We start from the raw sequence: 13276 nt of genomic DNA, 5'->3' as shown, positions 1-13276 counted from the left end.
ATGATTGAAGGTTTTGAGGTGATAGTGATGTCTATATTGTTCTTGCCTCTGTGCTGCTTTTAATTTTCTTTAAAATGTATATCGTCACTATGCTTCGCTAGAATGTATTTCCTGCTCTATTATGAATGTTCCTCTGACAGAAGTTATCACAGCTATATGCTCAAAACCAAAGTAAAATAACACTATACCAATACTTTTGAAAATGAGATATCTGGAAATCTGAGCTTTCCAAGGGCAGGGACTATCTTGTTCATTGCCCTATTCCCAGATTCCAGGAGAGATGTTTGCTAAGTAAGTAAATGAATGAATGAATGAATGAAAAAGAGAGCTAGCATCATGTTTTGTATAGTCTTCTGGAATTACTGAAAGGAAATAATGAGAATTTTAGGTGGATGCCTAAAAGTATTGCTGGACTCTGCAAAGTAAAAAAGTGGTGAATAAAACTATTTTTAGATGTTGTTAATATTTTCACCACCCAGTATTCAAAATTGTGATCTGTTGATATAATCTACATTACTTTGCCACGCCATCTCCTTCCAAAATTTTTGGCATTTTCTTTCAGTTAATAAAAAAAAAAAAAAAACCCCAACCCTGGAGGTATTGATTTTAATTTTTCAATAACTATACCTTTTTTACCTTTTAAAAAATGCTTGTCCTACCTACTTGAATAATGTTTAACTTCCTTATGATACCCCAGCTTGTTTACTTTTAAATCATGTCGATTATGAGTGCTCCAGTGCATAAATTGATAAAAATGACTGGTTTGGCATAATAATTAACATACAAATATGTATTTAAATTACAGATGAAAATGAAGGTACTTTACCTTTCTTGAAGCCCAATATCATAGAAATTCTTTTTAAATGTGGTCATTGAGACACTGTGACACATTTGTATGTAATTAAGAAGGAAACTCCCTGTCCCCCAATTGTAAACTATGTGGACAGAATTTTATCTGTCTTGTTCCCCAATGTAATCATTTAATATATCTCAACATGCAATAAATAGTAGTTATGTACTAGATACTTGGTAAATGTTTCCTGGGTGAACAAGAATTAAAAAAAATTATATTCTAAAAATGTGTATCTGAACAACTGAAGATTTGAATGTAGATCCTATTACATTATCTAGAGTTATCTAGCTTAATATCATTTTTCAGGGGGAAATGTTAAAAGTTTTTGAAAATAAATAGTTTTGTAACTAGAATGAAAATTTCCAGTGAAATTATTGAAGTTGCATAATCCTTTAAAAATCAATTTTATGCTGTCTGGAACTCTCTCACCCTTGGTCATTTGCATTAAAGTGGCATATTTGTTTTCTTATCAAGTCTTGTTTGTGATCTGCAGTTTCTAGTTATTTATAGTCTGGGTTTTGACCTATTTTATTAATTTTGTTTTTAGGATGCTGTTTTGATGCAATTTTGTGCAAACAAATTGGACAAGAAGGACTTCTTTGGAAAATCAGATCCTTTTCTTGTATTTTATCGAAGTAATGAAGATGGCAGGTACATTTATGTTTTATGCATTTTAACTCTACGGTAAGGATGATATTTGAATTTTCAGTTTTTTTCCTCAGGAAGAAGATTGATAATTGGAGTAAAATATTTTGGTATTTTAAAAATTGATGTGATCTTTGAATCTCAACACAATGTGTAAATTCATAAGCATTTTACATGTTTTGTTTGATACTTGAATGGTTTCCATTTTCATAGAAATATTACGTCTTTACTTTTTTACAAAATTATAGTGTTGCCATAATAGTATGGAAGAATTATATTTTGTGGAAACCTAAAATGCTGGAACAAATGTATTTTGTTGTAGAATTGAACTTGAACCATTTTCTTAGAAAAGGATATGGATTTTATGGGGTTTTTTCCAATAATGTCTGTGCCTTTCAGTAAAATTTTTCGTTATATTCTAGTAACTTGAATAATTTTGCCAGTCATGATTAATCTGATTTCTGTGTGTTTTGAATAGTATTCATGGGTTATATGGTATAATTTAATGCATATGGCTTTACCATAAATATATTTGACTATTGTTTTTTTGTGATTTATATTGTACTGTCAGTATTCATGAGAATGCTTAGTGTTTGAAAATATGGCTAATTTCTGTTGTCTAGATTTAAATTCTGACTCTTGCTACTTAATAGCTATGGGACCATGGGCAAATTTTTAACCTATGTGAGATTCCATTTCCTCATATGTAAAATGGAATAATAATCATGGCTACCTCACAGGGTTGTTGAGAAAATTAAGTGAATTACTACACAAGAAACAGAAGTCGGCCTGACTCATGGGATGAACTTACACATTAGCTATTATTATCTTATAGTATGATGTTTCCTTTTTTGTTTTCCTTAACTATGTGCAGTAAAATATCAGCTGAAGAGAAAACATTGTTTGGAAATTAGAAATGAGAGAAGTAGAATGAAAAAAAAATCTGTCACTACTACTGCACTTATAAATGAAGATATACAACATGTAATATTACATAACAAGTGTATATAATGTTACATAAAAATAAAAAGTTTTTTATTTAAAGTGAATACTGTTGGCAGTTTAAAATGATGATTTACTATTATGAGATTTTTGTGGATACAACTACTTGGCAACTGTTGGATTTTTTGTTATGGTGTCATATTATTGGCTTTTGTGTTTTTCCCTTCAATTTTGATGGTAAAAATGTCAGAGTATCATTTGCATCTGAACATTAATTTTATCGTTATGAAAAATATTGGACAGTGAAAAAAATCATATTTGCCATTCATTTCAAAAGTAGAGGAAAACTAAAGAATGATTCAAAATTTCTTGAGTCACAGTGTTCTTATGTCTCCTGTATGAACTACTTGCTTCCTGGATTTTCTATTTTTATTCTTCTTAGTTTTCTTTATTTATAAAGATTAGTTGTACAATTATAGAATTTCAATTTATCACACATTTAAGGCTACTAGTGATACTTTTATTAAAAAATTTATTATGCTTGTAAAAATGATACTCATTAAATAAAATTTAAATGTTAAAAGTACAATTGAGAAATGTCAAATAATTTATCAACAACTATTTCTAAAATTTGGTGAATCTCATTTTAGGAAACTTTCAGTTTACCAGCTGGGTCCAGATATATACATTTTTTTGTTTTGTTTTGATCAGTTTTGAATGTGTAAAAATGCTTTTTATTCCTTACTTTTGTGTCTCTATTTTTAACTGCAAAGATTTTAGCTTTATTTTTAACATTTATTTTAATACATGTATATCCTTATATAAGAAAGAGAAGTACTTAATTTCTTAATTAGTAGAAATTTTTAATTTCTACTAGAAGCATTAATAAAAACTTTAATAATATATGATTATAAATTCTTTCTTTCACATTTACTAACTTGATATGTACTTATAAGTGGGTAATAATTTTCCTTTGGAATAGCTATTTTAGGTAAATGGCTTCATTTAAGGTATCTTCCTACAGGTTATTTAATAAAATATATTTTCTTATAATACTATTTGTAATACATACACATTATATTTAGATAGGAATATTCCTGAATGTTAGAAAAAGCTACGTCATACTCCTGTCAGAAGTTTCACTAGTTACTCTAGCCCTGGAATTCTCACTAGTAAGATTTCGCCACCTATATCATATCTAATGCATTACCAATGAGAATGATTAATAGGTAATGATTAATAGATGACAAATGACTACCTGGCTCATAAATATCTCATTGAGTCACTTTCTTAAGAGGAAAAGTTTCGAGTGTCAAAAATATTTAATTACTGCAGCTGTTGATACTAAGAATATAACAAAAATTTTGATTTAACCATAAGCAGAGGCCAAAAAGTTAGTAGATTGTTGAGCATGTGATTTGAAGATGGTCTATTGGTCACACGCTCATGCTCTCTCTCACATTGATCAAGCTATCATTTCTCTAGCTGTCTCTCTGTATCTAACACCATACCAAAGACTTGTCATATATTAGAATATGATACAGGAGAAGAGAAATACCCATTGTAGATCTTTAAGAATGTATTATATAATTATAAAGGGAGGCAGATGCCTCTTTCTAAAACAAACCAACATACCACTATGTCTTCCTCCCATAATTGGGTCCCTATGAGTTTTTCTTAACTGTTTTTCTGTACTTTTACCTTTTCTCATTTGTTTCCCTCTCTGTTCCCACCCATTCCCCATCCTCCACCCCCACCCCCCACCACCACACACTTCTCCCCATCTCCTTTTCTTTTCTTCCCTCCGTGTTGGACATCTTAATCCTCCTTTTCAGAGTATTCTCTGCCTGCCCTGTGTATTTCTTTCAATGCCTTTTGCCCCAGTGGCTCCTAAATTGCTTCAGGTGAGAACATTTGGCCACAAATACATTCACCTGAGCCTTGCCAATTTAGTGACACAAGTTTCCTTAGATGGACAAGTATGTTACCAGGAAGTAGGAGGCACTAATGCCATAAGTCTTGTAATGAAAACTTGATCCTATTATACAGTGTTATGTTTCTGTCTAATCTTTTATTAGAAACCAATCCCTCTTACATGACGGGAGGAAAATGGACTCAAAGGAAGAATATTTTCTTGTAGAGGTTAGGTGCAGTATGGTAATTACTATGATAATTACTATGGTAATACTAATTACTATGATAATTATGTAGTAGTCTCCTGTTATGTGATTGTTAGATTTTCACATTTGGAACACTTCATGGCTAGGGTCTTGGTGAAGGCTGGATCTAGGTATTGTTTTAACCAAAACCATTTTAAACATTTTCTAGCTCATAAACTGCTACATAAATTTACAATAAGCAAGAACATTTTCAGGAGTAGATTGATGTCTGGAGATTAAATGGTTTGGTGAAAACAACAGTGGAATTTGAATCAGAAAACCAAGGTTAAGGCTGCTTGGATTCTACCCCTTATTGTGTGTATTGCTATCTTCCTTCTGTCTGGGTATTCTTCAGATATACAGAGCCAACAGTTTAGATAAAGAAAGAACCACACCCTGAGTGGTCTCACTATACGTTCACGATGTTAATCTTAAATGGGGCCTTGAGCACTTCTGCCCCTCCTCATTCTTTGCTCATGAGCATACTTCCTATTTCATAAGAAAATGGAAGCAATGGGAGGGCTTCCTCATGATCCCATCACAACATCTGCCAGCCTGCTTGCCTACCCAAACCTTCCTGCAGAATGGCTGTCTCTACTCACAAGGCCAATTCCTCTGCTGATGTCCTGGATGCCAGCTACTGTCATCTACTTAAAAGACATTTCTCCAGCCTTTCTCCCCTCTTGTGCATCATAAATGGTTACCTCTCTACAAGATTTTTTTCCTTTAGCATACAACCTTGCTGTTATTTCTTCCATCTTGAAAAAAATTCAAAGTAACAACAACAAATTTTCTTTGATTAATCTTTCCTTTTAAGCTACACCAATTTCTCTTTTTCTTTTCACAGTTAGACTCAAAAATGTTGTTCACACACTGTGCCTCAGTTTCTCTTCTTTCTTAAATCCAACCATGTTTCTGTCCCCAGCATTCCAACAAACTACTCTTCTCAGGGTTAGCGATGACCTTCATATTCTTAATGAAAGATGCATATTTTTTTTACTTGTTCAGTATATCTCCACAATTTTTAGAGAGATTGTTTACAAAACAGGTTTAGGATTTGTTAAATTTGCAGACTACTTTTGGTAAACTTATTGCAAAATATGTTATAGTGAGCTAATCTTTAAAGTTTTAAAAATTGCACATCTCTTTTCATTAAATGATGTAGCAGCAACAGAGAGATTGACATTTATTCTGCATAAACAGAAAGAGGAATGACTATTAAAACAATAGGTCAATTAAAATAATTGAGTCATGAAAATAACTGAAAACTTTTTTTCTTACAGTTTTACAATTTGTCATAAAACAGAAGTTGTCAAAAACACTCTAAATCCTGTATGGCAAGCATTCAAGATCTCAGTCAGAGCATTATGTAATGGAGATTTTGACAGGTAAAACAAATGACAACTTTTCTGAGGATTTCGAATATTCACTATACATTTAATACCCTAAATTGGATTTTTAAAAAATTAAGTTGGGCTCTTTACTTATGTAAATATGTAAGACCATGGATGGTTTATTCAAAAATTTTTAAATAACTCTTTTATAAATCCACAGTGACTTGGGGAAGAGGTATAATTTGTCTAAACTGACTGACTGATTTTCCAAAAGAAAACTGCAGAGTGATAAAAATATATTGAACATTAGTTTAAGTTTTAACTCATTATTCAAAAGTTATTTCAGAATTTTCATTACCTCAAGGCCTTCATGTGATATTGTCCTTCTACTATAGAAAAAGTAAATATATAAAAGGAATAAAACTACGGCTAGATATATTACCAACCCTGACATACTCTTGAAATTTATCATGCCACTTGACTCATTTTATTTATAGAATAAGACAATAGCTTTATTTAACTTGACTCATTTTTTTTTTCCCCTAATAAAGTGTTCTCACAATGTTTCCTGATTAGCAGCATGAATATCACCTGGTAACCTCGTAGAAATTTAAATTCTCAGACCCACTGATCCAGAAACTCTGGGAAAGAGATCCAATAATCTGTGTTTTAACAAGCCCTCTATGTGCCTCTGACCAGTGCTGAGTTTGAGAAATAACCGCTTCAAGACAGTGGTTTTCATGAGTGGAGAAGTGGGTTCATACCTCCCCATTGAGGAGTTAGATCAAACTACACATGCTTTCCCATGTACTTTCCCTACTCCCTTTAATGAATAATAAAGATTCTAGAAGCCTGCTTTAAGATGTAAATTGAATTATATTAATAAAATTAACAAAATCAGCTTCCAATTAATTTGTAAAATCTACAAGTATGCGTTATTTATCTAAGAAAATGAACTTATTTTTAAATTCTCAATCATATATTATTTTGATCTTTATACTAAGTCATTTTATGTGTATGTTTTTCCCATGGACAGAACAATCAAAGTAGAAGTATATGACTGGGATCGAGATGGAAGGTAAGACATTTTCTTTTCTTTTATTCATATTTTGAAACTTAATATACTTAACCTATACATACATTGAAGTGACTACATTTTAAAATTGTAATTTCCAGAATGCATATTTTGTCTTGTTTTTCTAAATGTTATTGAGGTGTTTACATGACATTTTAAGAATGAGTGTATTTTCTTCAACCTGGTGATGAAAATAGAGGTTTTCCTTATTTCTAGTAACATAGTGAAGATTTTCAATTCAGACCTGATGATTTCTCATTGTCTCCCTCATAGATATCTATTTTCCGAGTTGTAGAGCAGTGGTTCTTGAATTTCTGCATCTCACCATCTCTCTGAGGATTCCTATAACCTTTGTAGCCCATGTGGTTTAAGAGAGTACACCTGAGCGTCACACCCCTGTCAACTTCCACCAAAAAAAAGGAACAAAAGAAAAAAAGACACACATCAGACAGACAAACAACAAAATAAAACTCTAGAATTATGTTTGGTGATTACCAAACTAAATAGTGCTTCAGGACTCCGCAATCACGATCTCCTTCTTCATATCACACTAGATGTTGAAGACTAAAAGAGAAGGAACACACTACTTTTTCTTTTTTCTTGAAGCATTTTTTCCAGAGTTTTTACTGAGTTAAGTAGGCTTGATATTGAGATTTTTTAAAATGGTAATAAGCCAAGGGACCCAGAAATGTTCAAATCCCATTTTGTTCTAGCCAACTGCTTGTCCAGCTAGGTCTGGAAAGGACTAAATTACAGATACCAAAGGAGAAAGAAAAATGGGAAAGCAAAGGGTATTTTTAATTTTTCATTTGGCTAATGCCCGAAACTCTAACCTATAGTTCACCAATAAATGGAGCTGAAAAGTGAGATTAAAGCTCAAGATCTAAGCAAGGCCTTTCTCTCTGCTTCATGTACAAGCCAGCAACCAAACCCAAAGGGATGAAAGTGCCTGAATACCTGAACATTCCTGTGAATACAGGAACAAGTTCAAAAAGGCTTACTTGTGCTGAGGTAAGCCTCTCTTCCCTTCTGCATGGGCAGGAAAATGCCCAATTGGAGAGCCACATGCGAGCGTGTATATGACATTTATCCACATGCTCAGTTGCACACGTGGTCCAATAAGTGTCCTGAATTTGACCCAGTTAGTATTTTTTTCCTTTTCAAGAAGTACTGAGTATATAAGACTTAGACACCAAATAACTGTATCAGACCCAAGGATTTCAGTCTTCCAGTTGTATCCCAAACATGGTCATAGTAAGGAGTCATAATACTGGATGGAAGTGTACTCTTAGAGATCATCTATTTCTGCCAGGTTATCAATTTGCTTAATTAATTATTTGGTTCTACATGCATTCTGAAGAAATCTTATCAGAAAACTTGATGTTTTCCCGGGGACTTATCCTCCATTGCTTCATTAAATTTGATTCACTGAGAAAATGAGTTTTACTGCTTAGAATAATAGAAAGAAAATAATGCCAATCTGAGTAAAGGAAGACTTTATGCCCTATCCAATTTTAAATTTTTATTGGAATGAGCAAAAGCGGTGGCCTTCTCCTAGTAATTTTAAAGAATTGGGGAAATGGTTTTAATTTGATCATTTAGAAATGAGGGGCATAAGTTCAGATTTCATATGCATCCATGAACATTCAATCCTAAATTTGCAGAAATTATAGTTATTGCATTATCTTCCTCTGAATGGTGAGTTGCACTCATAATTAATGCACTTTCTTTCTTTCAATTATAATTAACATTATAATTGTAAATTCTGGCACTTAAGTGAAAGTCTTCAACCTGGACATTGGTGTTACTCTATGATACTTTGATAATTGAGAATGTGATAATTATGAAGAATGCAAAGGCGATTTAAGAAACCATTTAATGTAATTTAAGTATTTTGTTACTTGAAATTTTATATTACCTGAAAAAGTGGATAAAGCATTCCTAGGTAGCAACTCTTATGCAATAAGAAGTTAGGTGGAGAGTAGTATTATAGATTCTGAAGGAATCCTAACATTGAAAGAGCTAGTGAAATGTATAAAAGAGCTGGATTAGATTAAGAGAATGAGAGCTAGAGAATAAGAAGAAAGATTTAAGCCATTAGAGTGGGAAAATATTTTTCAACAAAAAATAATAATTTACTTTTGAGACATCAGATTTAGAAGTAAACACAATATTTGGATATTGAGATTTTATAAGCTTATTTTGTCATTGGATTATCAACTATTTGGGGAGAAGATTGGCAGTGGTGGGTGATATTTTGAGTTATTTTAAAATTTTAACTTTAATATACCATCAGTAACAGCATGTCCAAAAGAAGTCTGAGGAGTTAAAGATTGTGTGAAAATAAAGGGGATGAAGTTGGGAGGTGAAAGATTATTGGTGAGAAATTTAAATATTCCTTGGAAATGAATTATATCATTAGTAGAATAATTAAGAGAATGGACTGTAATTTTATAAGTGGTCTAATACCTTTTAAATGTTTGGGTAAATTGCTCTTTTGTTAATCCAAACTATAGATCTATGTCTTAACATAATTATTTCAGTGTAAAATTCTATATGATCCATGTGCACCAAGAAGCCTTTGTAAATTTTAGCAAAATGATCATTTTCTGGATAATATATAAAATAAAAAATTAAAACAATTAAATAATTCTTGATAACCCTTTCAATCCAGTAATATATATTATATATGAAATTTGAAAGACAACTAATCTCCAATTAAAAATAATGCATAAAAGCTTTATAAAATCTGAATATTAATTTTATAAGTCAATAATAATAGTTACTACTATATGGACTATTATACAAGTTGATATCCATCCTGTGGTTATGTGTAGTATAATAGCATGATTATTAAACTTTTTACATGTATTTTTGTTTACCTGTCATAATTTCTCAGTGTAGACGTTTCTTAAATCAGAGTAACTATGGTATGACACTAACTATATTTCATGACACAATGTAATGATCAGCGATTGTTTACTGTTCTTTATGTTTATCTTTCTGTCATCTTTAATGTTCATCCTAAATCCTGTACATGTGTCATTTTTTACCCTATGTGTTGATCCAGAACTTTTGACTCTTCTTATTAGAAACGATTATTGACTCAGTGAATTTTTTTTTTGGATAGTCTAGACTAGCATTGTCCAATGGGAATATAATGCAAGTCACATATATAATTCTAAATTTTCAACTGATAACATTATACAGTAAAAATAAACCAATGAAATTAATATATTTTATTTAATCCTATGTATCCAGAATATTATAATGCTAATATAGAACCAATATAAAATTATTAAGAAGAAATTATATATTTTTTATACTAAGTCTTTGAAATTTAGGGTATATTTTATGCTTATAGCAAACCTAAATTCACTAGCTACATTTCAAGTACCCTGTAGCAACATGTGGCTAGTGGCTACCATACTGGACAGCACCATATAAACTTTAATGAATTCCATATAATATGCATCATAAGGAACTTTGAATCAAATGGAATGTTTTATCTGCATTTAATAGAAATTTACAATTGTCCCCTTATAAAATGGGGGAAAACTGGTCAGATATTTATATTATTTTATGTATAAATTTAATCATAGAAAACCAATAAAGTAATCTCTTTCAGTCTAGACAGGTGAGTCAAAGATTAAAGTGGAAAATTCTTGACAGTATTACTTGCTTACAATCACATGTTGTTTTACTGGCTAGGGTGCTTCAGGTAATTGTAACAATGATAGTCACAGACTGGGAACTTTAGGGAATGGTGTGCTCTTCCATCAATATTCAGATAGTATATTTGATTCAGTTTATCCACTTGAAATTAATTCTGTAAGAAACATCTCGTGAATCTATGAAGCATACAAAAATGTGATAATGCTGTTGACTAAGTAACCAGTTGACATTAAATTAGGGATCTTGAGCTGATCTAGAATAGGAGAAATACAATTAACTGTCTTTTTTATTTAAACATATTGACAAAGGTCTGAGAGTGCAGAAGCATTGCTTGACCTTGGTATGAATAATCAGTTTAAATGTACTTAATTTTCAACAAGTTAAAGCACGCTTTACTAAAAACATTTCCCTAATTCTCACCATTTCTTTAAGGGATGGGAAGGAAGAATACTTACAACTCATTTTAACAACTGAAAAGCTAAAGTGCTGAGAAACTGACTTTTCTGGGTTAAAAAGCAATCAGTGGAGTTATCCTTGAAAAGCTTCAATTGCTTGAGGTTGCTTCAGCTGAATTTGTAGCTTAATTTAAAATTCATAGAGCATTAAGGGAATAGCTCCACATTAATATCATATGGCTCTAATGTGGGACTGATTGTAAATGGGCCACCAAGTAGCTTTCTGTCTGCCAGTAAAATACTTTGATGAGAAGACTGAGCTAGTGAACTGCCAATCATAAAGTGCCAGCTTGTGAATTCTGTTGAACAGGGAGAGTCAAAGTTTCATTTTTGCCACTCTGCATTTTATCAAAGGTTGTCATTTCAGAGAAGGATACTTATTATAATTTAGTGCAAACTTCATTCATCTGTGAAATGCCTTACAAATGCTATCATTTTCAAAGGATGTTACCTTTGGATGTATTTGATAAATGCATTTGATATTTTCATTCTGGGATTATGCATCATATGACCAAGTGATTCTTGGCCCAGTGCTTAAGAATTTACTTGTGAGTTGTCTAAACCATTAGAACTCATTTAGGGCAAGCATTTGTAAACCTTTTACATTTTTCTCACTTATTTTAAATTCCCTCCCTTTATTCAATCTTCCTCTAACAATCACCCACAATTTGCTTGCAATTAACCCTGAATATCCTAAACTTGTATTTAGCTTCTATCACTTCTTTGAGACTTTTAAAAATATTGATAAATGGAATTTCATAATGCACATATTATTCACTGACATATCTGTTTTTTCCTCCACCCACTAGAAAGGTAGGTAATGACTTTTCCCAAATGTAGCTTGTGAGGTTTTTTTTGTCCCCTTTTCCTTCTATTTATAATTTTTGCTCTCAAGAAAGACTGATTTAATTATGTATGGATTAGATACCTGAAGTGGTAATAAATTTTTAACTTCTGTACATCTTCATTTATTTATTCTATTGGGGTATATCATTTCTATGTCCCAATAGAAGTTCTGTTAATTAATTGATGAAGAAGTTGTTATTGAGCACTTATGTGTTAAACGGTTTACCAGGTGATGCTACTTAATTAAAAACTTCAGTCTTTATACAATAATATTTTAATTTGATTTAATGTGGGGTTTTTTTAATGTCGTTCTACCTACTGTGAATGGATTTGGATTTGGATTCTTTCAGATATGTATTTTAGGGAAAAAGGCTTTTTCTCATTTTCAATAAGATTTTTAAGAAAATTATATAAACTTTTCACACTGGCCTTTCAGAGTAGGTTTTGAATCTAGGCCTTGCAGAGTAGATTTTGAAAGGTGTTATTCTAGCCAATTTCACTATGCAGTGTCAGAGTTGGTCCTGTCCTCTTCCATCACCATGAATTTGCTTAGCCTCACCAGCGGGAAAGCCCTTATGTGTTCATTTTTGCCTGTTAGTTTTCTGTTCAGGCCCAATTTAAATGCTATCATTCATATGAAATCTTTCCTTATACATTTAAATTCATTAAATTCCTCTCTCCTGTGTGTTTACTTTGTCACTTAGGAACGTTTATTAGCATATCTAACCCATTATGAGTTGTATTGAAGTCATTTGTTTCTGCTTTATCTTTCATAATACGATAATCCTCTCTTACCTGCAAGGGATATGTTCCAAGACCCCCAGTGGATGCCTGAAATCATGAATAGTACTGAACCCAATATATGCTGTTTTATCCTATATGTACATCCCTATGATGAAGTTTAATTTATAAATTAGGCACAGTAAAAGATTAACAATGATAACTAATAATAAGATGAACAATTCTAACAATGTCATAATAAAAGTTATGTGAGCGTGGCCGCTTTTTCTCTAATAAAATATCTTATTGTACCGTACTCACCTATTTTCAGATCATGGTTGACCACAGATAGCTATTGATTAAAACTGCAGAAAGTGAAACCATAGATAAGGGGTCTCCCTTAATTACTCCTTAATTACTACTGTAATTGTAAACTCCCTGAGGCCAAGGGCTCTGTTTTATTACAATATTATTGCCCGCTATATGGATTATTGGGTCTTTAGATTCTTGCTGTGTTATTTCAATATTACAAAAGAGAATTGCTCTGTTATCTATCTAGTAAACACCCAATC

General features: G+C 31.8%; 1 protein-coding gene across 4 annotated transcripts in view; it reads left to right on the top strand.

Moving 5' to 3' along the window:
• CPNE8 (copine 8) overlaps window positions 1-13276 on the top strand; it is a 228374-nt gene that overhangs the window by 100120 nt on the left and 114978 nt on the right. For all 4 annotated transcript variants that reach the window (XM_069489292.1, XM_069489289.1, XM_069489290.1 and 1 more), the window contains 3 exons: window positions 1401-1504; window positions 5883-5987; window positions 6970-7011. In XM_069489292.1, the coding sequence (XP_069345393.1) occupies window positions 1401-1504; window positions 5883-5987; window positions 6970-7011 (251 nt within the window). The remainder of the gene's footprint in view (window positions 1-1400; window positions 1505-5882; window positions 5988-6969; window positions 7012-13276) is intronic.

The sequence above is a fragment of the Eulemur rufifrons genome, chromosome 16 (genome assembly GCF_041146395.1).
Source record: "Eulemur rufifrons isolate Redbay chromosome 16, OSU_ERuf_1, whole genome shotgun sequence".
In the NCBI taxonomy this organism is placed as follows: domain Eukaryota; kingdom Metazoa; phylum Chordata; class Mammalia; order Primates; family Lemuridae; genus Eulemur; species Eulemur rufifrons.
The sequence above is the reverse complement of the archived record's forward strand: the minus strand, read 5'-3'. Positions and strand labels throughout refer to the sequence as shown.